The sequence below is a fragment of the Leptonotus elevatus genome, chromosome 12 (genome assembly GCF_054856555.1).
Source record: "Leptonotus elevatus isolate MCC_2025b chromosome 12, RoL_Lele_1.0, whole genome shotgun sequence".
Lineage (NCBI taxonomy): Eukaryota > Metazoa > Chordata > Actinopteri > Syngnathiformes > Syngnathidae > Leptonotus > Leptonotus elevatus.
Genome location: NC_141250.1, coordinates 7,125,796 through 7,151,081, shown reverse-complemented (window position 1 = coordinate 7,151,081; position 25,286 = coordinate 7,125,796). Strand labels below are relative to the sequence as shown.

General features: G+C 38.2%; 2 protein-coding genes across 3 annotated transcripts; both read left to right on the top strand.

Annotated features, from left to right (window-relative positions):
- The first annotated feature begins 2,827 nt into the window (after positions 1–2,827).
- Positions 2,828–12,978, top strand: cdc16 (cell division cycle 16 homolog (S. cerevisiae)). Its single transcript, XM_086092109.1, has 18 exons — positions 2,828–3,051; positions 3,206–3,260; positions 3,442–3,539; positions 3,722–3,760; positions 4,088–4,225; positions 5,343–5,502; positions 5,954–6,048; positions 6,248–6,381; positions 6,460–6,539; positions 7,761–7,810; positions 7,876–7,949; positions 8,024–8,149; positions 9,501–9,653; positions 9,779–9,842; positions 10,195–10,256; positions 10,330–10,465; positions 10,571–10,661; positions 12,352–12,978. The coding sequence occupies exons 1-18, from the start codon at positions 3,004–3,006 to the stop codon at positions 12,603–12,605; spliced, it is 1,857 nt and encodes a 618-aa protein (XP_085948235.1). The 5' UTR covers positions 2,828–3,003; the 3' UTR covers positions 12,606–12,978.
- Positions 12,979–13,819: 841 nt separating this feature from the next.
- Positions 13,820–24,347, top strand: upf3a (UPF3A regulator of nonsense mediated mRNA decay). 2 transcript variants are annotated; one of them, XM_086092065.1, is made up of 10 exons: positions 13,820–13,998; positions 15,751–15,857; positions 15,937–16,043; positions 16,299–16,397; positions 16,633–16,743; positions 17,677–17,732; positions 17,806–17,964; positions 18,030–18,163; positions 20,642–20,924; positions 23,562–24,347. In XM_086092065.1, exons 1-10 carry the CDS (start codon positions 13,867–13,869, stop codon positions 23,757–23,759), a joined length of 1,386 nt encoding a protein of 461 aa, XP_085948191.1. In that variant the 5' UTR covers positions 13,820–13,866; the 3' UTR covers positions 23,760–24,347. The 2 variants fall into 2 exon arrangements, with proteins under 2 accessions (XP_085948191.1, XP_085948190.1); XM_086092064.1 differs by having other exon boundaries at positions 20,642–20,936.
- Positions 24,348–25,286: the final 939 nt, after the last annotated feature.

Sequence of the window (25,286 nt, the reverse complement as noted above, 5' to 3'; positions counted from 1 at the left end):
ATTTTTTTTTGTCTCCTCAGGCAAAATTATTCGCTTCTTTGCTAGTTTTGCAGATTCTGCCATGACAGCAATAATTGCACGCATTGACTTCCGTCTTTGTAACGAATGGGCAAAGAGGAAAGTGACGTATGCCGTAAAGCTGTCAGGGTTCCTGCCACCCTACTCAGTTGCTTTGTGCCAGTAAAAGCCATACAGATCCCCTCATTCCATGACAAAGGTGCCATTTCAGTTAATGTTTCATCATATGAGTTATGAAAATGAAAATGTTGAAAAGTTCCTCAGTATTTAGTTAAATTATTGATGTGATGAAATAGTTTCATACCTCATCCTCAAGCCAAAACCCATTATTAGAGACTAGTCGATGTCATGATCTAAATGTCGTTGAGTCAAAAAAGTTGACAAGTCGACTAATCTTTATTCTTTACAAGCAAGGCACAGTGGTTGCAAATCACTGACCTAAAAGCTCTTTGTACTTTATCACCCTCAAAAAGGTCACTGTTTTAATACTGCTTGTTTTGAAAGAAAGATAAATAAGGAATGTGAGAACCAGCAGGATGTAAAAAACAAAAATCACAAAAACAAATATGAGGTGTGGATTGCAAGAAGCAGCCTAGTAAGCAGTGTCATGCAACTCCCTCTAAACAGGATGCCCTCATGGGGTTTGTTACCTTAGTCACTTTCCATCACATGGACCAAAAAAATAAATAAATAAATCCTTTATGGTGACCTTGGGGAAATGCACTCCTCCTGCTGTTGCTGATCTCACTTGCATTTTGCCCCCAGGGGACCATTGAGGAAAATATTAACACTAACACTGCTATTTGACTCAATCTGAGCGGATAGCTGACATTTGACAGCAGTGCAAACAGTAAAAATATGAATGGTGATGAGTTAACAACCTAAATAAAAAATAATGTAGGTCAACTGTAAATGCAGAGTCTTTACTGTGTTGGAGTGAATCCGGTCTTCAATCCCTAGGAGGCTTTCATGGAAGAGCTTAGTCCCAGGAGAGGGTAAAATAAGGATCCATTTTAGAGACCAGCTGCATCCTCCTTCCTTTCTGAATAGGACAGGAAAACAGGCTTCATTAACTTTAACCCTATTAGAATAGTAGTGGCCAATGAATTGCTTGGTGAACATTCTTAAGGAGCACACAAAAACACAGTAGAAAGCTATACTAAACATGCTATTTCATTTTTACAAGAGGTAAAAACTTTCAAAGCGTACATTTCTAAAGGATCTTCCCATTAGGGTCAATCTAAAGTGATGATAATGGTAACAAGAATGAATGGTCCCACATATACGGTAAATACCTGCTGGTATGGTGTGAATTTGAGTGGTCATCTACAGCGGTGTATTTCTAGTTAATGCTTTAAAGTCACTCACAATATAAATGATGTCGAGTGTATGTATGTAGAGACAGTGTGTATGTAATGAGTACACTGCATGTATTCTGTAATGATAGAGCTGGATATGACCACTAGAAGGCAGTGTTGTGATATACAGTGTTCACGTTCATTCATAAGTGATATCAATGGGATTCATTCAACAAATTGAATTTACATGATAATACTACCAGATATAGTGGATATAATTATATATAATACGTCTGTGGTGTGTATGATAGTGATTTGTGTAACTGTTCGTTTGCATCGTTTTCCGGTAACCGACTATACAAAGCGCTCATTGTCTCATGCTGAATGGGGAAATATAGTATCATTCAACTTTTTATGATTGTGTGTCAACAACAGGGAGATGAGAAGCCAGGCAAAATAAGTCGTGACAAAGAAAATAAACAATCAGGAGTGAGTGATGAATCCGCAGCCCACAACTCTGTCAACAATGTGGCCACATGCACAGCAAAAAATGAGAAAACTGAAAGCAGGAGAAACAGCACGATGAAATCATACACAGGAGAAGAAGGATGACAGAACGGAGGAATCTACCTCAACAATAACGCCTGATAGTCCTGCTTCTTCAACAGACCGCAATCAAATTAGAATGATGAAGTAAGTTTATTATTTTAAATATTCATGTGATAAAAAAATAATAATACAAAATGTGATTTAACCCTGCCTTCACGTGCTATGGGAAAGATGGACCTTACCACTCGGAAAACTCCTAATTACGACCGAGTTCTGTTCATGTGATTTTGTTGTTATAGCAAAATTGTGTATGCTACGTAATTGTGTAGATTCTAAAACAGCCTGCTGTGCTAGCAGACGTTAATGCCCTATAAGTGTTAATATTTCTTGCCATTCACAAATCCTTCAGCGAATCGGCGCTCTCCGCTATGTTGAAACTTGAATAGTTCTCTCAGAACTCGGATATCAAAATAAATTCCCAGTTGTCCACTAGAAAATACAACATGAGGGGGCATTCACGTGCAATTTTCTACTCGACAGTGCACATGTGGTATTTACCATAATATTGATACCACACGAAGGCAGCAAAGTCCTTTGGCTTACCCACCCTTTTTATTTTAATTTTTTTTTTAATCCATACTATTATCCTGGAGTTTTTTATTTTTTTATGTAATTATTTTAATCAGCTGCCATTTTCTCCCAAGAGCCATGTTAAATTTGTGAAAATATTAGGGAGAGGGAGAGGGAGAGGGAGAGGGAGGGAGGGAGGGAGGGAGGGAGGGAGAGAGAGAGAGAGAGAGAAATTAAGGATCAAACTCAAACTAAAAAAATAAATGAATAAATAAATAATAAAGACAAACGGGCAGAGAGACATGACATAATACAATTGAAAATAGAAATCGTGAAACTTGATCAATTCAGGATGAAACCTTTGTACGGAATCAATTTTATATATATTTGTTTCCTTTTGGCCGGGTTTAGCGACGCACCGGGAGCGGCAGTTCGTGGATTTGAGTTCACACAGCGAGCAGACTAGCACCTACGTCACAATTTAGCTGCATGCAACTGTTACAGCTTCTTTTTTTAACGATGACATGCGTTTGATGTTTAGGGCGCCTGCGTAAAAAAAAAATTCGAAATGAATCTTGACAGACTTCGAAAGCGAGTGCGGCAGTACATCGACCAGGTAAGGCTATGTGGCGTAATAGTGTCCATCCGAGCTAGTGTTAGCCTGCTTTCAAAACCTAGTGAACATAGCAAAGACACTTTAGATAAGATGGTTATTCAAGCAGCATGACATTATGTTTTTGAGTGACTCTTGCGGGTGTGTGTAATTTCAGCAACAGTACCAAAGCGCGCTGTTTTGGGCCGATAAGATAGCGTCTCTTTCTCATGGTAAGTTGTCAACTTGACTAGCCGGTGTCTTTTCTATCACTACAATCCAGTGAGTAAAAAAAACACACATAAATATTGGATTTTTCATTGTAGTTAGTTTTCATTTTGGTTTGAGTTTGGCGAGTGACATAATGGAAAGCAATGGCTGACTGACTTTACTTTTTCGTTTTGTGGCGTACAGAAGATCCACAGGACATTTACTGGCTTGCTCAATGCCTTTACTTGACATCTCAATATCACAGAGCCTCGCATGCACTCCGCTCGAGGAAACTTGACAAGGTATTTCCAGAAGCCTCTGTGCCAAATGTTTCGCCTAATGTATATAAACTAATTTACTTCTACAAAGTTTATGCATAGAATGACGTCTGTTTTTGATTCATGCATTGATAGCTTATGTTTCTTTTTCAAATGATGTGCATAATGATTTACTTGCGTTGTGACATTTGCCCTTTCTTGCACAGATGTATGGAGCTTGTCAGTATCTTGCTGCACGGTGTCATGTAAGATGATTTTATTTATTTTCTAAATCCCCCATGGAAAATAATTTGTGATAGATCAAAATGTCGCCAATGACATAATAAAGCAATTAATTTTACAGACAGGTGATGGTTTTAGTAAAATTCATAACTGTCATTCAAATCATCATCACGTGTGATGCTAATTTAAACCCCAAAGTTTTTGTAACTTTTGATGAGCATTTTTGCCACAAATATCCAGTCAATTCTGAATTGTACATGAATGTGTTGGGATTTCACAGTATTGAAACAATTATGAGACTGATGAAAAGGATAAGTGCAATAACGGATTGTATTGTATGCCTGTTCTAGTATGCTGCCAAGGAGTTCCAGCAGGCGTTGGATATTTTATCAGAAGAGGCAGGTTGTAAGAAGCTGCTGGACAGGAGTGTAAAGGAGGAGGTGGGGACGCCAGAGACAAACAAGGATTGGGACATGTCGCCTGCCTCTGTAAGTCGTAAACTACAGTATATGTCGCTCCATCACAAATAAAATAGTCACACTTTTCTCTTTACATTAAATTCCTTGCTTCATTAATGACAAAAAAGGCAGAAGTAAAGTCTGTGGCACAGAGCTAATCACACGGTTAAATAGGGCTGGACAAGAAATCGAATTAATTTGATACATTGTCATTTTAAAAATCGAATCGTTGAAATTTGCTAAATCGTAAAATCGATTTTTGTCTTCTGGATTATTAAACGCTGTTGTTCTTATGTTTTTGTGAGGTGTAATTTGGCACATGTGGCAAAATGCTGGATGGGTTTACAAGACATGTTTACAATAGCTACCAACTACTTAATTGTGGCATTTAGGAACATACTATGAATGTTAAATTTATGTTAAAACTAATTTAGAATTAGTATACATTCTTGTTGTCTGAATATTTTTGCACCGGAATTATTTTTGAATAAATGAAACCTTTTTGTTTTTGGGTTTATTAGATTAAAATCTATTAATCGTAATCGTCCTAAATGATTGCAAAAATCGAGATTTTCATTTTTGGGGCCATATCGCCCAGCCCTATGGTTAAATACACAAACTAACTGTAACAAAATATGTATACTGTGTTCCTGTTCCTAAATTTGTACATGAACATGAAGGCCACTCCAAACATACTGCAGACATTGATGGGCTAACATTGCTACACCATGATGTGAGATTTTCACACCCGTCCATTCCATTTCATCACAACATCATAGACGATCGATGCCAGAATCAGCAGCATAAAACTCTGATGGGAAAACCCCTACTTTCTACTGTTTCAGTTTCAGCAAACTAGTTGGCCTAAATTGCTTGCTCCCTCTGCTGGTTCCTGCCAAATTGTTAAACCAATTATGTCTCCATTGAGTCTATCTGTTACAACTCTTAAAAGAAAAAACAACACACTTGATACTCTAATATGAGTGTTTTCTGTAAATTCTTGCAGAAACAGTATTTTGGTAAATTGTCAAAAATGTGGTGAACAGTGGTGTCAAACATCCACATGTGCACATACTACAGCCAAGAGGCAGTTGGAGGGAGCGAGTGTCGTATTGACATTGGACTAAGGTTAGTGTTGATATTTCAGATCAGCAGCTCCATTTGCCTCCTGCGTGGCAAGATCTATGACGCCATGGACAACCGACCATTGGCCACCTCCAGCTACAAAGAGGCCTTGAAACTAGACGTGTACTGCTTCGAAGCGTTTGAGCTTCTCACGTCGCACCACATGCTGACGGCCCAGGAAGGTAGGAGGGGCCTCTGGCACTTTCCACTTTATTCCAAATGCCTCCCTCAAATAGACTCCTGCTTTTTCCCACCAAGAAAAAAAGTTAAGTGTAATTACCTCAGTTTAAAACACTCACATTAAAACACTGTCCATTTCAGCTCCGTTACTAACCAAAACAGCAGCACCTACCAAAACCTATCATCAGTTTCTCAGGAGTTCCTTGTGTGGTATTAAAGAAGGTGTAAAGGCAATTTGCATTCCATTAAGTAGACTTGACAAGTTGTTGCTCAATATTGTGTTTATCTATGTTTATATACTGGGGAGCTTTATGACTTGTATGTTCTGCCAAAGTCTACCACAATGCTTACCGTTTCTTTTCATTTCTCCTTAATAGTCATTTTTCTTCCGTTTTACTTGCCATCATTTGCGGTGTGAGTAGATGATCCTGTCTGCTGTTCCTTGTTCAACAGAGAAAGACTTCCTACACTCGCTACCGCTGAGTCAGCAGTGCACAGAAGAAGAGGAGGAGCTGCTTCATTTCCTATTTGAGAATAAGTTAAAGAAGGTACAGTACTGGGCCTTTGGATGAATGGTGAAAATCTGTTATATTTATTATAAATTACATATATATTATATACATATTTACACACATTTATTAGGCCAACACTTAGGCTAAATAACTCAATACAACTTTATATAGCTATGAAAGAATTCTATAAGATTGTGCTGGTATGCCTAAAGCGTGTTTCTCCATTCGTCCGTAGTACAACAAGCCCAGTGACCTGTTGGTTCCTGCCACAGTCAACAATCTGCAGGACAACTTGGACGTGGTGGTATCCCTGGCCGAGAGGCATTATTACAACTGTGACTTCAAGATGTGCTACAAGCTCACCTCCACGTAAGTCGCCTTGCACTTGGATTGTGCGCGATGGTGAACGTGCCTCAAGGTCACTGTCTTTTCTTTTGTGGCTTTTAGGGTGATGGTCAAAGACCCCTTCCATGCCAACTGCTTACCAGTGCACATAGGAACTCTAGTAGAGCTGGGAAAAGCAAATGGTATGCGCCTTTTTCTTTTTCTTTTTTAGACGCGCTTGACCAACATTCATTTGTACTGCGTAACCTCCAAGGTCAAATCAAATGAGTTTAAACCTCGACATTGTGTAATTATGTATGAGGTCTTGAATAAATGTAAGATTTCATCTTGAGAGCTAATTTAAAGCCGACGTCCACAAATGAGGCTTTTTTTTTTCTGATGCCACTAAAAAATGGGTAACAGCGACTCCAGTGACGATAACCATAAAACAGGATCTAAGAGCCATTTCTGTTAACTTGTTTATTTGTTAAACCTCCCACCACTTGGGGGAGCAGTGGTGCCCATTTGCCCTGGCCTGAGACTACTTAACTCATTCACTGCCATTGACGGCTATAGACGTCAACAATTCATTCAAACAATTTCTATTAGTTTAACCTTTTTTTCCAATTTTGTTAACAAGAGTATGAAAACCTAGAATTTTTTTTTTAGAAATACAGATATAAAATGTGTGATTAATTAAAAAATGTAATCGCCTGACGCGACTTCAAAGATTATGAAAAATTTGGGGCGTTCATGCGATTACATTTTTTTAATCGCATTACTTCACTAGTTAACTCACAATTAATCACACATTTTATATCTGTTCTAAATGTACAATTAAAAAAAAAAAGGTTTTCATACTCGTTAAAAAAAGTAGAAAAAATGTTAAACTAATAAAAATTGTTCAAATGAATTTTTGACGTCTATAGCCGTCAATGGCAGTGAAAGAGTTAACGATGAGTCTCTGTATCTTCTATTTTGTTTCCAAAAATGTCTCACAGTTAATGGCAGTGAATGAGTTAATCAGTGGGCCGATGAGTCTCAGGTCGATCGTGTCATGTCTGGTCATTATGGACATGAAAATTGAAGCGAGCTGTAAGTAAAATAAATCATCATTGTGAAGTCGAAACTGGAGTGAGTCTCCGTCATTAAACCACGCGTCAAAACAACATTCCACAGGTAACCATGGTGACCCGTTTTGATTGGCAAGAGGGTCACTACACAGGAAATGACACTTTATGTGATGTAGGAAAATTATTTGTGCTTGTATAAAAGTTGTGATATTTGCATGTACTAATGAAATTGGCATTATCTCTCAACCAGTGTCACGGAGGACATTGCGTTCCACTTTGGAGGTTCCGCTGCATTGACATGTTGATGAGTGTTTCCATCTTTATTTATGTCTGTATGCATTTGCCCTACAGAGTTATTTTATCTTTCGCACAAACTTGTGGACCTGTACCCCAACAACCCAGTAAGTTTCGCATCTTCCGTACCATTTTGATTTGCGACAATGAACTCATAAAAACGTATTTCCAGGTTTCCTGGTTCGCCGTCGGCTGCTACTATCTCATGGTCGGCCATAAAAATGAAAATGCCCGTCGCTACCTCAGGTATATATGTTACCAGTGTGCAATGACGATTGGAGTAAGATGTTTGCCAAGCTAATGTTTTAATTGTCCCTTAGCAAAGCCACCACTCTGGAGAGAACGTATGGTCCGGCGTGGATCGCCTATGGTCATTCCTTCGCCATGGAGAGTGAGCATGACCAAGCCATGGCTGCATACTTCACCGCCGCACAGCTGATGAAAGGGTACGCCTGTAACTCAAACAGATCGGATCGTCTTTGCATTACTGCTCTTGACTAAACAGTGGCCCAAATAATATGTGGTGGCATCTGACTGACATCTCTGTGTGTCGCTGTAGACGTCTTTACGCTTCCTGCAGACCAGACATGTCATGTGTAAATCTGAAGTTTACTCTGGTGTCTAAAACAGCAAAACATATGCTCAACATTTCAGCGCTGACCAAAAACGGTCACTTACAAAAATGTACCTCCCAAAAAGTCATGTCGTCATTATGGGGTGTTGTTTTTACTTCAGACTGATGCCCATACGAATACTCGACTTTTGAAGAGTCACAGATACCAATACTGATACCACTAGTACATTTGATACATAAAATTTCCCCTAAAAAAATGACAGATAATTTTAAAGAAAGACCTACCGGTATATATCACAATATAGCTTTTTTTCTTAATATTGCATGAAATCCATTAATTTTCCATTCTTCTAATTTGTAATTATGTTAAACGTCCACACGGGGGCGGCTGATACCAATACCTTCAAATAAGGCCGTGTATCAGCCTGATAACGATATCGGAACTCGCCCATCCCTAGTCTCCTGGTACTTTCTTAAGTTGAGTAAATAAACTATACTTCATCCAGATTCAATCAAATAAAAAGTGATGTCGTTTTTTTAAATTATTATTCTATCAATGGTTAATTGTTTTGTAATCTCACTATTAACTCATTCACTGCCATTGACGGCTATAGACGTCAAAAATTCATGTGAACTTTTTCTATTAGTTGAACTTTTATTTTCATTTAATTTTTTATGAAAACCTAGAAAACTAATTTATTGTACATTTATAACGGATTTAAAATTTGTGATTAATCGTGAGTCAACTATTGAAGTCATGCAATTAATTACGATTACAAATTGTAATCGTCTGACACCCCTTATTTTTATTTTTTTAATTAGGGGCATCAGGCGATTACATTTTTTAATTGTAATTAATCACATGACTTCACTAGTTAACTTTATATCTGTTCTGAATGTACAATAAAAACATTCTAGGTTTTCATACTTTTGTTAGCAAAAGTGGGGAAAAAAATTAAACTAATAGAAATAGTTCAAATAAATTTTTGACGTCTATAGCCGTCATTGGCAGCGAATGAGTTAACGATTAGTCTCTGTATCTTCTATTTTGTTTCCAAAAATGTCTCACGGTGAGTATTATAGTGTCACATGTTTCCTTTGCTGTGCACTCAACAGTCTATAAATGTGCACCAGTCAAAACTTGGCATTATTATATTTGGCAATAACTTTGATATATATCCTGTTACTTTGCATTTTTTTTCATAAACATCTTCCTTTTCCAGGTGTCATTTGCCAATGCTGTACATCGGTCTGGAGTATGGTCTGACCAACAACTCAAAGCTGGCTGAGCGTTTCTTCAGCCAAGCGCTGAGCATCGCTCCGGAGGACCCCTTTGTCATTCACGAGGTGGCCGTGGTTGCTTTTCAGAATGGAGAGTGAGTCACACACAAGTTTAAGAGTAGACATCAATTTAATGGCAATCGTCTAGAAAGGCATTCACTGTGAGTGCTCCATCTAGTGGACAAGTTGTGTAAAAACCCTTTCCGCACCTGCTTTTCAGCTGGAAGATGGCTGAGAGGTATTTCCTGGACGCCATGGAGAAGATTAAAGCCATCGGGAATGAGGTAGCTGCCTTAACAATGGAACATTAACATGATTTGTTATTCAGGTCTTATGGAATTGTTTTTATTTTTAAAGTCATGTATTTTTTTTTTTAAACTGTTTTAGTATTTATATTTAGTTGTAATTACTTTAAAATTGCTTTTAAATCACATATACAGATTTTAATTGTAACAATTATTTGTTAATTAAGTCTTTTTTTTTAATTCAAATTGTATGTATTACATTACGCTATTTTCGGTAAAATATGTATTCTTTCATTCATTTAAATTTTATTTGATTATTTTTTTAAGTATTTTAATTTAATTCCTAATTATTGTATTCATATTTTACACATTGTGACTCATTCCATTCAAGGTGACTGTAGACAAGTGGGAGCCTTTATTAAACAACCTGGGTCACGTGTGTCGCAAACTCAAGTAGGTAACGTTGTTCATGTTAAATTTGCCTTTGATAATGGGTCTAATAAAGATCTGATATACATTTGTGCAGAAAGTATGACCAGGCTCTGGAGTACCACCGTCAGGCGCTGGTGTTGATCCCCCAGCACGCCTCCACCTACGCCGCCATAGGATACGTGCACAGCCTCATGGGCGACTTTGAGAGCGCTATTGACTACTTCCATACGGTAATGCCTTTTCAACTCGCCAGCCACTATGTTGGATACATCTTAGTTTGTGGGAGATTAATCAAGTTCAAATCACAGTAAAGCTTATCCCCCCCCCCCTACCAGGCACTTGGACTGAAACGAGATGACACGTTTTCCGTGACGATGCTTGGCCACTGCATCGATATGTACATTGGCGAAACGGACGCTTACGAAGGTGTGTTATACTTGTTTTTATTCTTATTATTTAGAAGGGCATTTTTTTCTCTTAAGATAATAACAAAAATATGTAAACCGTCTCCGAGTCAAAATGATCTTTTAAAGTAACATTTTAAAAATAATTTAAATCTAGTATTATTAACAACAAAGTTCATGAAATAAATTTCACGACATGACATAGGTGAATATTTTGAGGAAGTGGCGACCCATTGTGCTCTCATAGCATTCTCTACTGACATATTATAGTAAAAAAGAATTGCTCAGTCAGAGTTTATAAAAACTTCATAACCCACACTCTAACTTTTGGTGGATTTATTTATGAAAGTCGAACATGCCATTATTTTATTAATGTTCTCAGCCTTATTTGTGTTTTGGCTACACATGATTTTGATAGATAAAAAAATGAACGAAATTAAATAATTTCATTAATATGACCCATAACGTGTACAATTTAAATGGGGAAAAAACAAGTATTTTTGAGAGAAGGAAGTAGAAATAAACAACTGCAATAATGATCATGTCAAAATAACCCAGTTTCAAATTGATTGCTTATCGGCCGTCGAATTAATAAAAAAGGCCGATGCGGATATGTGCCAAAATGTCGAATATTGACCCCGATAATTGGCCTGGCTAACAATCACAGGGTTCTTCTACGTTAAGCCTATTTAGATGGTGACTCGAACCTTGTTGCGATTGTGCTATCAGCACTGGCATTGGCCCCGTATATTCATGATATAATTCGCTAGGGGTGTGAATTGCCTAATACCTTACGATTCGATCTGTATCACGATTCATAGGTCACAATTCGATTTGATACAGATTAATCCCGACACGAATCTATAAGTCAATTATTGCCTCTTTTTTTTCCCTCAAATTTAGAAACTACTAATCAGTAAACTTGTACACTGTAACATTTTTATCAAAATGTACTGCAGGCTTATAACTGTGAGCCACTGTATTTAACAAACAGGTTGCAGTCTGTTTCATGTTTGAACAGCACTGAAATCAAATTTCAAGGCTTAATGTTCCATTAATATAACATTCTTCCATGGTTAAAGTGTTAACCCTAATTAAGACATATTGTTGAATATTTCTATCAAAAATGTATGCTTAAAATTCTATTAGGCTGCATATTGAATTGATGAGAATTGTGAGCTGTAATATCGCGATTTATTGCCGAATCGATATAACTCTAAGTTTCAATGATTATTTCATATTTAAGAAGTATTACTTCTGTTTACTTTTTTCTTTTTACCAGTATAAATTCTAACTTGAATATGTAAAATTTGTAATTTTCTTGTTTTGTTTTTTATCTTGTTCATCCCATTCCTTATAGTATGATTTTACCCCACCCCCCCCCCCCCTCCCAAAAAAAAGATCAATGATGATTGATCAAATAAAGTGGATACAACTCAAAATATGGAATATTAAATATGAAACAAGCAGGTATGTGTTAATTTCATCGTATTTATTTATGAGATTTATACTGATTGGGCCCTATTATTAACCTTTTGGGGCGAATATTCGCCATTTAAGGCAGGACACCGCTAAAAGTGGGGAAACACTACCATTTTAGTTGCTAAACTACCTCTTTATCTCCATGACATCCGTTTCCTGTTCTACGAGTACCATCACACTGGTCCTCTTTGCAATCATTGACATATTTTTCCAAATGTGTGCCCGTGAAGGTACCGACATTGGCGACAAGGTGCGAGGAACTGCAAACACACAGACGCTGATGAAGACACTCAACTCGACGGAGCTCACTCAACCTTTGGCCTCGCCGCGGCAGGAGGACGCCAGCGCCATGACGGTGGAGACGCCCTTGTCCCGCCCGGACAAGATGGTGCTTGATGTGCCCCTGCGGTTGTCCTTGACGTTGGAGTGTGACATGTACGAAAGCGATGTCATGTTGGACACCCTGTCGGACACCAGCACGTGATTTCCAAGTAACGGGGTTGTAATGGAGACACAACCCAGAGTGAAATGCTTGTTTTTGGGTGGGGGCGACTTGGACTTAAACATCAAGACTCTGAGTCTGAAGATGTTTGTTTGGAGCTTCTAACAAAGTTAACCTCAGAATTTAAGACTCGTCACTTTTTTTTATTTTTTATGCTTCTCCTCTGCATTACCTGTGGATTTTTCACCTTGACGTCAGAGCCGCAAACGTAGACAAAAGTGCAAGCAAGTCCATTCAATAAATCTTGCATTTTTCCTTCAAGATTTTTGCACGTGTGTTTGTCTGTGTGACAATAACTGGCTGATCGGTATAAAGGTTGAGCAGGAAATAAACCACTGTTTATGTCGTCATGTCATTTGCATTACACTTCATTTTGACATGTAATATGTCCTTTAATTTTCATTTTACTGTTCGTGTTTATTTCTGTGTTGACTTTTAGTAATTACAGTGAGGCAAGAAAGTATTTACCGGTTGTTCGCCACAGATTGTACAAGTTCTCCTGTGAGTGACAGAATGTGCAAAAGAATCATAGAAATCACATTGTTGATTTTATTATGAAGAGTTTATTTGTAAATTATGGTGGAAATTAAGTATTTGGTCACCAACATACAAGCAAGGGCTGGTTTGGGGCTTCACGCAAGATCTCATCTCGTTGGATCAAAAATCCCAGAACTAAACGGGGAAGGCTGGGGAGTCACGTAGGGTTAATTATAATTCTGCAAATTATTTGTTCCTTGAAGGTCCTCTGTCTCCTCTCAACAAGTGGAGGTGATTGGCCTTCGCCTCAAACTCTCAGCCACTGTGATGCTGTATGGAAATTATTAAAATGGAGGGAAACAGAAGGCCAATATGGTCAGCATCTACCTCACATTTGTTGGTTCGATTCTCAGCTCTGGCCTTTATAATTAGGACGTGCCATAAAAAATGGGTGGATGGCTTACGATATTAGAATAGTAATGATTAATGAAACCAACTGGGACTGCAGGGACGATAGTAACATGCCATTATTGTAATTTTATTTGCAGTTTTAGCCATGCATATATTGTTATTAAAATAGGCTAAATTAAAAAATAATTAGTCAACTTATTGTTTTATACAACAGTATACCAAATAAATTATGTATTTCTTCTGACGAATTGCTTATTACGTAGAATTGTCTCCCGCCCCATCCTCTCGCGATATTTGCATGCCTTCTCGCGAGCGCCCTGCCAGGCCAGTGCAGGCAACAGGAAGATGGAGCGAGATGAGGTCTGAAAAGGAGCCAATGACGGCGACCAAGGACAAGGGCGTCGTGGAGATCAAGTTGAGGGACAATTCGGGAGACCAGGATAGCATTCCTAAGCAGAAAGAAGAGAAAAAGGAGGTTTTTACGAAGGTACGATGAGGTCTGGTGAGCAGCCTTCGCTGATGTTATTGTTTACGTTGTGTGGGAAAACATGGCGGACGGCCTTTCAGCACCGCGGACAGAGACTCACCAAAATGTTAGTTTCTTCCAAATGATCCTACGTTAACGCATTGTTTTACATTTTCAATTAATAGGCTCAACCCCTTTATGGCACTAGATACGTAAAGTGCTTATGTACATTTGGTTTTAGACCCGAGTAATATGCTACTGGAAATACATTTTTGGAGGCATTTATTTTTTGGATGCACATTTTTACATATTACTGCAAATATAAATCAATAAATGTTCATGTAGTACCAGAAACAGTGGCACACCCTCCACTCAATTGCTGGTTGCAACATTTGTTTAAATAAATACATTTGATGTTTTAAAATAATCAAAAAATCTGAAAATCACATTTCAGTACTGTATTAAGCTAAAATGATTATTGCTGTGTGGGAAACGATTTGGAGTCAGGAAGGGCATCCATCCATAAAACCTGTGCTACAATATATGTAAAGGAATTTTAAACAAATGGCGGTAGAAAGAATTAGACACATTTTGTTACATCATTTTAAGAAAACTAATCTAAAATGGATGAAAAATGTACAAATGAAGTACTGTATACACGTATTTGAAGATGTGAGTACATCAAATCAAACCAAATCATTCCTATTTAATAGAGCTTGGACCCTCACCCAAAACCTGCATTCTCTATTCATTTTGACATTAATCAATGAGTCCCGAATGAGAACTGGAATGGGTTACTAATTGTAATTTTTCCGAAAAACACATCATAGTCCAAAAAAAGAAAAATCGTATTTGATTATAATGGTAAATTGTAAATGTAGCGCATTTATATAATGCGTTATCATCATTGTACGTTTAGAAAGCCATATTTACTTATCTTATTCAAATGTATTATACTGTAGCCTACAGCATATCAACCCACAGAAAGGGTTTCCTTTTTAGTTTAAAATAATTCACCTCCAAGATCCCGTGGCATACAATGGCCAACGGGCCACGGCAGAATGCAGGATTGGGATGTTTTATTTTTCTTTGGATCCATTTTAATTTTAGCTCTATTGTGTTGTACTAGACTAATCCTAATTAGCACAAAGATAGTTCGTCTCAGGTTGGGTGTCCCAAGTTTGCAAAGTACCTTTTGTTAATTTCTAACAGCAAAGTAACGCCAAAGGGGTTGATACACTGCCTAGCTAGGCTTTATTGATTGACTATTTAAATGTAGAATTTAATGCTCATTAACCGGCCAAATAATCCCATACACGTGGAAATATTTCCTGTCACACATATGGAGATTTGAGTGCCGTCCAAACATTCAACTCTGAAAAAATATGCTATGACTTGTTCTCACTCAAATCTGAAAATTCTGATTCAGGCTTCGTTTTCAATGGCCATTTCGCAATTCAAGTCTCCACCGATTCGCGCATCAAATGAACAGAAATGAACAGTACTGACAATTTCATTCATGTGTATGTAAAATGAAAACATTAAACCATTGCATCATAGCTTTTGGAACTGAGCCATACCATATCGAATCGTAATCCCACTGAATTGAATCGCAATGACTTTGAATCAAAACCAAATCGAGTCGGTCCACTTGAATTGAGCAGTCCTTGAATCACATTGCACCCCATGTCTCGAGATATGTATCAAATTGTCTTGTCACATAATGTTTTGTGTGTTTATACAATTAAATTAATTAATTTCCCTTTTAAAAAGGTGGTCATACGAAGGCTCCCACCTCACCTGACCAAGGAGCAGTTAGAAGAACAACTCAGCCCGCTTCCTTCCTTTGACTACTTTGAGTTCTTCCCTGCTGATCCAAGGTATCTATCCATACATGTAGCATACATATAAATAAATTGTTAATCTTTCCGTTCATTATCTCCTCATTTGTGTCCATAGTCTGTACCCACATTTGTTCTCCAGAGCCTACATCAACTTTAAACATCAAGAAGATATCCTTTTGTTCAGAGATAGATTTGATGGCTACGTCTTCATTGACAACAAAGGTGACCATCATTTTCTTTACAATACTGTATCACTTTGTGTTTTCCTATTAAAGCACAAGGAAAAATGGTGGAAAGAGTTGAAGTATTTCAGTGCAGCCCTTGCATGCAAATGCTATATTTGCTCACACACTGGCGGGTGCACATGTGTTGTGGTGTTTATTTATTCAAGTAGATAGAAGATTGAGGCATGTCATCTGTTAGATGATATTCAATACACTGACGATAGCCCTGACTGGATCTTTGACATCCAAACAGGTCAGGAGTTCCCTGCCGTGGTAGAGTTTGCCCCCTTCCAGAAAGTCTCCAAAAAGAAGCTCAAAAAGAAAGATGCCAAAGCTGGAAGTATTGAAGAAGGTAACGTAAGGGTGAATTGCAGGGCGGAGCTGTAATACAAGAACCGTTATTTTATACAGAGCCCAGCAAAGACAACTCTGTGTGCTCTTACGCAACAACACGGGATCCCGCAATCAGATTATAGACCTCAACTACGGTTCTGATACTACTTCAAAAAGCAAAAACATTGCTTGCTTCGACATCATATTCGCATACTGTGTCGATTCCGTTCGTTTAATGTCACTTCCTCTCTCAGATCCAGAATATAAACGCTTCTTGGAGAACTACTCCTGTGATGAAGAGAAGTCGATGGCCAACCCCGAGACCCTGCTCGGGGAAATTGAGGCCAAAACTAGAGAGCTTATAGGTAAGCTTTTGAGTTACCATCACCATTTGGTGTCAGAAGTGGGATCAGGCAAGTGATATGTCTTCAAAAAGTTACCACCACTTCTCATAGAAATAGGATCCCAAAAGTGACTTGTCTCTAATGTTATCATCACAATTAAGTGTCAGTAGTGGGTTCCCCCGAATGATTTGTCTTGAATGCTAATTCACAATTTTTTTTTCGAGAAGTGGGATCCTGTGTGTGAGTTTTCCTCAAAAAGTTACCATCAAGATCCTGTGTTACTGTCATAATTCGGTGTCACAGGAGCAATTGCTGAGTGATTTGTCTTGAATTCTTCAAAAAGTTGCCATCACAATTTGTTGTCAGAAGTGGGGTCAAGAGAGGAATCTTTCTTTAACAAGTCACCGTCACAATTTGGTGTCAGAAGTGTGATTATGTGAGTTATTTGTCTATGAGATTGCCATCACAATTTGATGTCAGAAGTCAGATCCTGTCGATGACTTTTCTTCACAAAGGTACATTTTGGTGTCAGAATAAGGACCCCACAAGTGATTTGTCTTCAAATTTTGTTTATCACGGTTTAGAGTCAGAAAAAGGATCCTGCATGTGATGTTGTTTTTGGAAAAAAAATTATATTATAATTTGGTGTTAGAAGTAGGAGTCATTGGAGTTATTTGTCGCAATTTAGTGTCAGAAATGGGATCTTGCATGTAATTTGTTTTCAAAAACTTGCAATTGCAGTTTGGTGTTGTAAATGTAAGTCATGCAAGGGGTTTGTCTTTAAAGGTTAACATTGCAATTTGGTAGCAGAAGTGGGATCCCATAATTGATTTGCCTTCCCCTGAGAATCACAACATATTGTTAAATTAATATCGCTATATCAGTGTTAATGAAAACTGGGCATCGTTGTCTTTGAGGGGTAAGACTATACATGATCTCTTTGTCCATTTTTAGCTAAAAGGACAACACCCCTGTTGGAGTACATCAGAAACAAGAAAATGGAGAAACAGGTATGACGAAAAATAAAAGCATTATTTCTCCTAAGGGGGGGGGAAACATGACAAAGTATTCACTTCCTTGCAGAGAATAAGAGAGGAAAAGCGAGAGGAGAGGCGGCGACGAGAGTTCGAGAAGAAGCGACAGCGCGAGGAGGAGAAACGGAAGCGACGCGAGGAGGAGAGGCGCAAACGGAAAGAAGCGGAGAAGCAGAAGAAACTCTCAGACAAAGACATCAAAATTAAGGTAACAATTCACCCGACGTGAACCTGCATCTCCTGACCTGAAGTGACCTTCCTCCTCTTCATCAGCTGCTGAAGAAGAGCGACAGGGATGATGACGTGGACTCAGACCGTGTGAAGGACAAAAGTGAAGTCGGCGAAATGGAGAGGGGGAAATGGGAAAAATCAGGCGGACAGATGAAGTTAAAGGATTCTAAGGAAAAGTAAGGACCATCAAATCAGATATATATACCATCCATCCTTTTTCTGTATCTTTTATCCTCATTTGGGTTGCCGGTGAACTGGAGCCTTTCCCATCTGTCTTCGGGTGTGAGAAACCTCGTAAACCTGGCATGCATGTTTTTGCAAAGTGGGAGGAAGTCGGAGTAGCATTCAAACATCCTAAAGTTGCCTCACGCGAGTCAGTCAATGGGTTTCCATTGCCCACAGAAATACACATAATGCAAATTGCACAAGAGCAAACTGGTAATGGAAACACAAAAATTGTAAAAATACAACAACAAAAACTCTCAAATATGGCAAAAAAAAATTTTGCGCTGTCGATATGGAAGTACATGACAAAAGTGTCATGGAAACACATTTTTCACGTCTCCACTAGTGGCCATGTGAGTGGGAAGCAGAGGTGGGTAGAGTAGGCAAAAATTGTACTCAAGTAAGAGTAACGTTACTTCAAAATAATATTACTCAAGTTAAAGTAAAAAGTAGTCATCAAAGAAATCACTCAAGTACAAGTAAAAAAGTATTCGCTGAAAAGAATACTCAAGTACTGAGTAACTGCTTGAACATAAAGCCTTTTAAAAAAAAATTTAAACAATGTCATCAAATAGACAAAAAAGATCAAATTATGTGCAAATGCTGGCATCTTCAAATCATGAAATTTAAAATAACTTTTTGAGCTTGTTGTGTTCTAACTTCTGCCCATGGTGCTAAAGCAGGCATGCACAATGAGCGGTGTGAGCAGGTCTCTCGGGACTCGGTTCCCATCATCACATTGAAGAGCCGTTCAAAAGACTGGATTCGTTCGTGAACGTCACATCGCTAGTGTCCGCGGAAATGCTTTCACACAGTCAGTCAAGCAGAGCGCTTACCTGAAAATACGGGTAAATCTAAGCGGAGTAAGAGGAGCGTTACTTCTTCACACATCTACTCAAGTTAAAAGTATTGTGTGGTAAAACTGCTCTTAGAAGCACATTTTTTCCAAATGTTACTCAAGTAAATGTAATTCGTTACATGACTAGTATTCCTTATATCTTCAGATTCATGGCGGCTGCACAACATGACACGCTACACACGGGCAAAGAATGAGACAGACATATTCCTAAACCTCATTAGGGAGGACAAGATAACCTCTCTCGAGAACATTTCATGAGATTTTATGAGAATTACGAGATCTCGAGTTTTTGGGATGAGCACAAAAACAGAAAATAAGTGAATTTTTCAGTATTAACTCATTCACTGCCATTGACGGCTATAGACGTCAAAAATTCATTTGAACAATTTCAATTAGTTTACATTTTTTTGCACTTTTGTTAACAAGAGTATGAAAACCTAGAATTTTTTTTATTGTACATTTAGAACAGATATAAAAGTTTGGATTAATTGTGAGTTAACTATTAAAGTCATGCGATTAATTACGATTACAAATTCTAATCGCCTGACGCCCCTAATTTTTTATAAACTTTTTAAAAAAGAAGAAGAAGAAGAAAAGATTATTAAAAAATTAGGGGGGGGCAGGTGATTAAAATTTATTGTAATTAATCGCGTGTCTTCACTCGTTAACTCACGATAAAAAACAACAACCAAAGATTATTACAATTTAGGCGTCAATGGCAGGGAATGAGTTAACAGAGGGTAGATTCCCCCTCACTTTTTGTATTGCTTTTTATGTGATGCCACCACTGAGCACCAGTAATGAGGAAAAATACTATATGAGCGACTTTATTGATCCCACAACGGGGGAATTCATTGGTTACAGCAGTAAAAGACAACAGTGGAAGACATTTAAAAGGCCTACAATGTAATGAAAAAGAAGCATTATCAAATGAATCAGACGAGAGAAAATAAAAGTTACTTAGAAAAAGTCTCTAGAGCATAAATAAGTTAAAACAGCAACATTGCATTACACAACATATTGCACCTTGTGTTTTATTGCACAGAAGTGACATTGTAAGTGCGCTTGTTTTTGTCTTTGCTTGTGTGTTGTTTGGCTATTGAGTGGAAATACAGAGTCTGATTCATGTGGGCGGGATTAACCTGCAGTAGCACACATTTCTCCACTGGGAGAATAACGTTGTGGCACTAAAGCATGTGCTTAGGAACTTTGTAGAGAAATGCAGGAGGTTGAAGGCGTTGGTCAGCTTGGCCAACTTCCTTCTGTGCGCCACCTCCTTGATGGGGGCCAGTTGGCATCCTAGAACAGAACCAGTTTTCATAGCCACTCAGTTAAGAGGATCGTGCCAGCTACTGCCAAAGAGGACTTACTAGATGTCAGATGTTTATCAGTGGCCCCGCCCGTTTCGGCAGCATCCACGAGTATGGCTAGCGACCAATCCTTAAGAGTACCCACACTATCGTCCAAAGTTAACTGAGATGGACCCCAGCTCACCCACGGCCCCAATGAGTAAAAATGGATTCGATCGTGCATGATACAATATGTACATTATCTGCAATCCTTTCACTAGAGGTCAGCCCGAGAGTGACAAGGAGCAGCAGCAGTGCCGCAGACAGCGAGACAAGGAGCACCGCGGGAAAGACGACGACAGGAAGCGTCAGAGGCACCACTACGACTTTGACAAGTTTGCGCGGCGCAAAGACGAGACCAAGTGGGGCAAGGGCTACTGCCAGGACCGCGCCAAGAAGGAGGGTCATCACCACACCTACGCCTTCTGCCCCGACAGCGGCGACAAGCACATGAAGGAGGAGAGGGACGAGATGGCAAACAGGAAAGAGCGCCTCCGAAACAAGGTGAGCGAGAAGGTGAGCATGCGAGGGGTTCGTCTGATTTTTTTCTTTTTGCTATAAACTTACCACAAAAACATATTTCTTTACTTTAACAATCAAGGCCTTAGACAGTGGTCTATCTTCAAAACCTGCTGTGCTGTAAACACAGTGTAAGAATGCTTTGTCATGAGCGGGATCTGTGAGGGATTTGTCTTCAGAAAGTTACCGAGCGTCGAAATTTGGTGTTGAAGTGGAATCCTGTGAGAATCACAACATAATTAGCTGCGTTCCTCCGCAGTGAGTTATTTCATATTTAGTTTGTTAAAATTTAAATACCAAACCGCTTAATGTATATGGTGCTTTTGTTATATAACTTGGTTAAATAAAGGAAATTAAAGTTATTTATTCATTTATTTGGATCAAGGATTGTCATTACTAAAAATGTCCACCAATCTGACCCAAGCCACAAATGTGGCTATTGTTCGTTTGTTAGTTATAATGTGTAGAAAACAGAAGCGCTAGTTAGGAACGGTGTCCCATTTAGTTAGTTAGTTAGTTGGTTAGTTAGTTAGTTAGTTAGCAAACCACTTGAAAGATTGGAGAGTAAGATGAACAGTGGAAACTTTATTTATTTATTTAAGTCAGTTGGTTGCCAAACCACCTGAAAGATTAGTTACTAAAGTAGGATGAACTCAAGCATTCAGTGGCAACTGAACATTAGTTAGTTAGTTAGTTAGTTAGTTGCCAAACCATCTGAAAGATTAGTAGAGTAGGATGAACTAAAACATTAAGTGGAAATTTAACTTTAGTTAGTTAGTTAGTTAGTTATCAAACCACTTGAAAGATTGGTTAATAAAGTAAGAGGAACCAAAGCATTCAGTGGAAACTTTATTTATTTATTTATTTAAGTCAGTTGGTTGCCAAACCACCTGATAGATTAGTTACTAAAGTAGGATGAACTCAAGCATTCAATGGCAACTGAACATTAGTTATTTAGCTAGCTAGTTAGTTAGTTAGTTAGTTTGTTGGTTAATTAGTTAGTTGCCAAACCACCTAAAATATTAGTAAAGTAGGATGAACTAAAACATTAAGTGGAAATTGAACTCTAGTTAGTTAGATTTTTATTTAAAATATGTAAAGACCATGTAGTGGAAATGGGGATCTAGTTTGTTTGTTAGTTGGCTAGTTAATTTGTTAAAATGCATACATTATTGTACTGAACTAGTCTGCTGTTGCCATCAAGCACATTTCTAAATTCTGAGGTGGGGCAAACCTGACCAAACAGACAGTGGAAAGAACCAATCAGCGAAGGACGGAAGTTGCGTCTCTTGGCCACTTCTTACAAATTTTGGCCTATTGTAGTTAAAGTACTTGGCGAACTATAGCTGATCTTCTATGCATGCACGCCTCTTATCATGTAATTGCATCTTACCGATGAAATGTGCATGTAGCACTTCTCCCAGTGTTATCAGTGGCATTTTCGCTATAGAAAAGGAAATACCGTGAAAACATTGCAAAAAAATCATTGTATTCAAGTTAGGCAGCCTTAGTGTGTGCCAGCATAAGATGGGCCGCCCATGGCTTTACTTCCCGTAACGGCGGGGAAGTGTCATTTTGAGTCCATTCATATACAGGTACTCGTCAAAAAATTGCATATCCTCAAAAAGTTGAATCATTTCTGTAATTCCATTCAAAAAGTCAAACTTGAATAGATTATAGATTCAGGGCCCACAACTTAAGTGATTTCAAGTATTTATTTGTTTATTTTTACATTATTTGGGCTTCCAGCTCATAAAACCCACTAAAACAGGATGTCAAAAAACTAGAATAATGTGAAGAAATCACCATGCATACTTCCCAGACTTTTGCATGGATGGTTAGTATTTTCAAAACAATATGTCAATCTTCAATAGTTGGTTGGATTCCATTTGCCTTAACCACTGCCCTCGATGCGCCGTGGCATTGCCTGGGGGTCCTGGAAGCCCAGGCTTTATTGATGCTTTCTGTCAGCTCTTTGTGTTTGGGTCTGGTGGTCCTCATTTTCCTCTTGATAGTATTGTATTACAAGAGGAGAACGAGGGCCACAATATAGTGTGTGTACACTGTTTTCATGTTTGTTTGTTTTTTCTAGTTGGACGCCCAAATAATGTAAAAATAAACAAATAAATACTTGAAATCACTTTAGTTCACTTAAGTTATGGGCCCTGAATCTATCATCTATGAAAGTTTGACTTTTTGAATGGAATTACGGAAATTATTCAACTTTTTGAAGATATTCTAATTTTTTGACGAGCACCTGTATAGTCCGTGATCTTGACATGTCTTTTTTTTTTTTTAAATACATGCTTCCAGTGCTGTCAGCAATGTGGTAGGTAGTAGTAGTAGTGCAGATCTGGATAATGGTATGGATCAGGGTATTTGAACTTTTCACCACAACATTCTGCTTTAACTTAACCGAGTTGAACTTACTTAGCCACAATTTACAGGACTAGAGTGGATCTGGAATGAATTTTCAAATGAAAGGGGTGAGACACATTGTTAGGAGTGTTTGACCTTCACGGATGTCTACAGAAGTCATTGCTAATGCTTATTAGGTAGAAGCTCTCATGCACATTTTGATGTCATATGACCCTGCTGTTTGTCCCCCACCACTCTCTGCAGGACCGCCCAGCCATGCAGCTTTACCAACCCGGCGTGCGAAATCGCAAGGGCGTCAACTCAGCTGGCAAAGTCTACGACTGCATGCCAGCGGGCCACTCACCTGAGGGTGAGGCGGGGGGTTGCTTCGAGGTAGTCACCATGGCGGCGGTGCAGGACAAAGCCTACGACAACATCAATGATGAGCATGGGCACTTGTAAGACAGTGTCCATTATGATTCATTAAGGACGGTTTGAATTGAAAACAAATCACCATCACGTTTATTTTTTGAACTTGTACATTACATTAGATTATTTGTAATACATTCCACTATGATTGAATTGTGTAAATAAATGGCACAAGGCAGTTTCATTACAGAATAAAAATGATGGGATTTTATGTTATTCCATGATGTGTGGAATTTAATGCACTTGTTAAATCATTTCCACAAGGCTGTGATTTAAATGGGACATGCGGGGTGGTTGCACTATAATCATGATACTGATGAAGGCTGAAAAACAGGTGTGCCACCGAAGGCTGTGGGTATTCTTGTTTTAGTCTTTACTGTCTTTGTGGGGGCATTTTGGCTTTTTATCCTGTTAAGTCATTCGGAGTAAAGCATTACTACTAAGAAACCTCTTATACCTAGAGAGTGAAATATTTTTTACTGTGATGCAGATAACTGATGACTTTACTAAGAATAATGTGCTTTTAGGCAATCATGTCCATGTAAGAACATGCTGTTTTTCTCCATGCCTTACCCATATGTACTTTGCACATGAGAAAATAAATGTCTTGTGAGAGGCTAAGTTTCTGTCTGTCTGTCTATCTATTGTTGGAAATCGTTTCTTTGATTTCTGCGTGTCCAAAATAAAACTCAAAGTTGAAGTCTCGTGGAGAAGTTTTTTTGCCAGCTTTATTTTCAGAATTTCTGAAGACACTTAAGAACCTTGCTCAAACAGCATCTGGTCTAGAAGTGTGCCCCCTCTTTCCTTTCTCCTTTATTTATACAAAAACAGTTTACTCCCCCCTGTCATCTTGTTCTGTCAGCAAAGTGAAATACACTACTTGATAATCTTACTTCAGTTCCTATCTTAATCCACTCAAGATGTGGGTAAACAATTGGCCCCCGGCGCCTCCTCTCACAAGGGATTTTTATGGACCGACCTCTGATTGCATTTACAGACATCCCCTCATTTAGATTGAATCAAAAACCTTACTTCCCCAGGGAAGACAACAAAGACTATAGATTGACTAACATCTGAATGAACTGTTGGCTTATTATTACACATCTCTAACTAATATCAAAAACAATTAAAATATAAATTGAAACAGAAAAACAATGTTAATAATCTAACACTATCTATCTGAAGTTGGCAAGCTAGCTAGATGTATTTTCAACTTGATTGTTTACAAATTCTGTCTGTCTATCTATCTATCTATCTATCTATCTATCTATCTATCTATCTATCTATCTATCTATCTATCTATCTATCTATCTATCTATCTATCTATCTATCTATCTATCTATCTATCTATCTATCTATCTATCTATCTATCTATCTATCTATCTATCTATCTATCTATCTATATCTGAAGTTGGCAAGCTAGCTAGACGTATTTTCAATTTGAGTGTTTACAAATTCTGTCTGTCTATCTATCTATCTATCTATCTATCTATCTATCTATCTATCTATCTATCTATCTATCTATCTATCTATCTATCTATCTATCTATCTATCTATCTA

Excerpts from the sequence above, each read along its gene's own strand:
- upf3a (XM_086092064.1), top strand. The coding sequence starts at position 13,867 with ATGAGGTCTGAAAAGGAGCCAATGACGGCGACCAAGGACAAGGGCGTC. Across the intron at positions 17,965-18,029 it reads ACAAAGACATCAAAATTAAG|CTGCTGAAGAAGAGCGACAG; the intron begins GTAACAATTCAC and ends CCTCTTCATCAG. Across the intron at positions 18,164-20,641 it reads TTAAAGGATTCTAAGGAAAA|AGGTCAGCCCGAGAGTGACA; the intron begins GTAAGGACCATC and ends TCCTTTCACTAG.
- cdc16 (XM_086092109.1), top strand. The coding sequence starts at position 3,004 with ATGAATCTTGACAGACTTCGAAAGCGAGTGCGGCAGTACATCGACCAG. Across the intron at positions 7,950-8,023 it reads AATGCCCGTCGCTACCTCAG|CAAAGCCACCACTCTGGAGA; the intron begins GTATATATGTTA and ends ATTGTCCCTTAG. Across the intron at positions 10,257-10,329 it reads CACGTGTGTCGCAAACTCAA|AAAGTATGACCAGGCTCTGG; the intron begins GTAGGTAACGTT and ends ACATTTGTGCAG.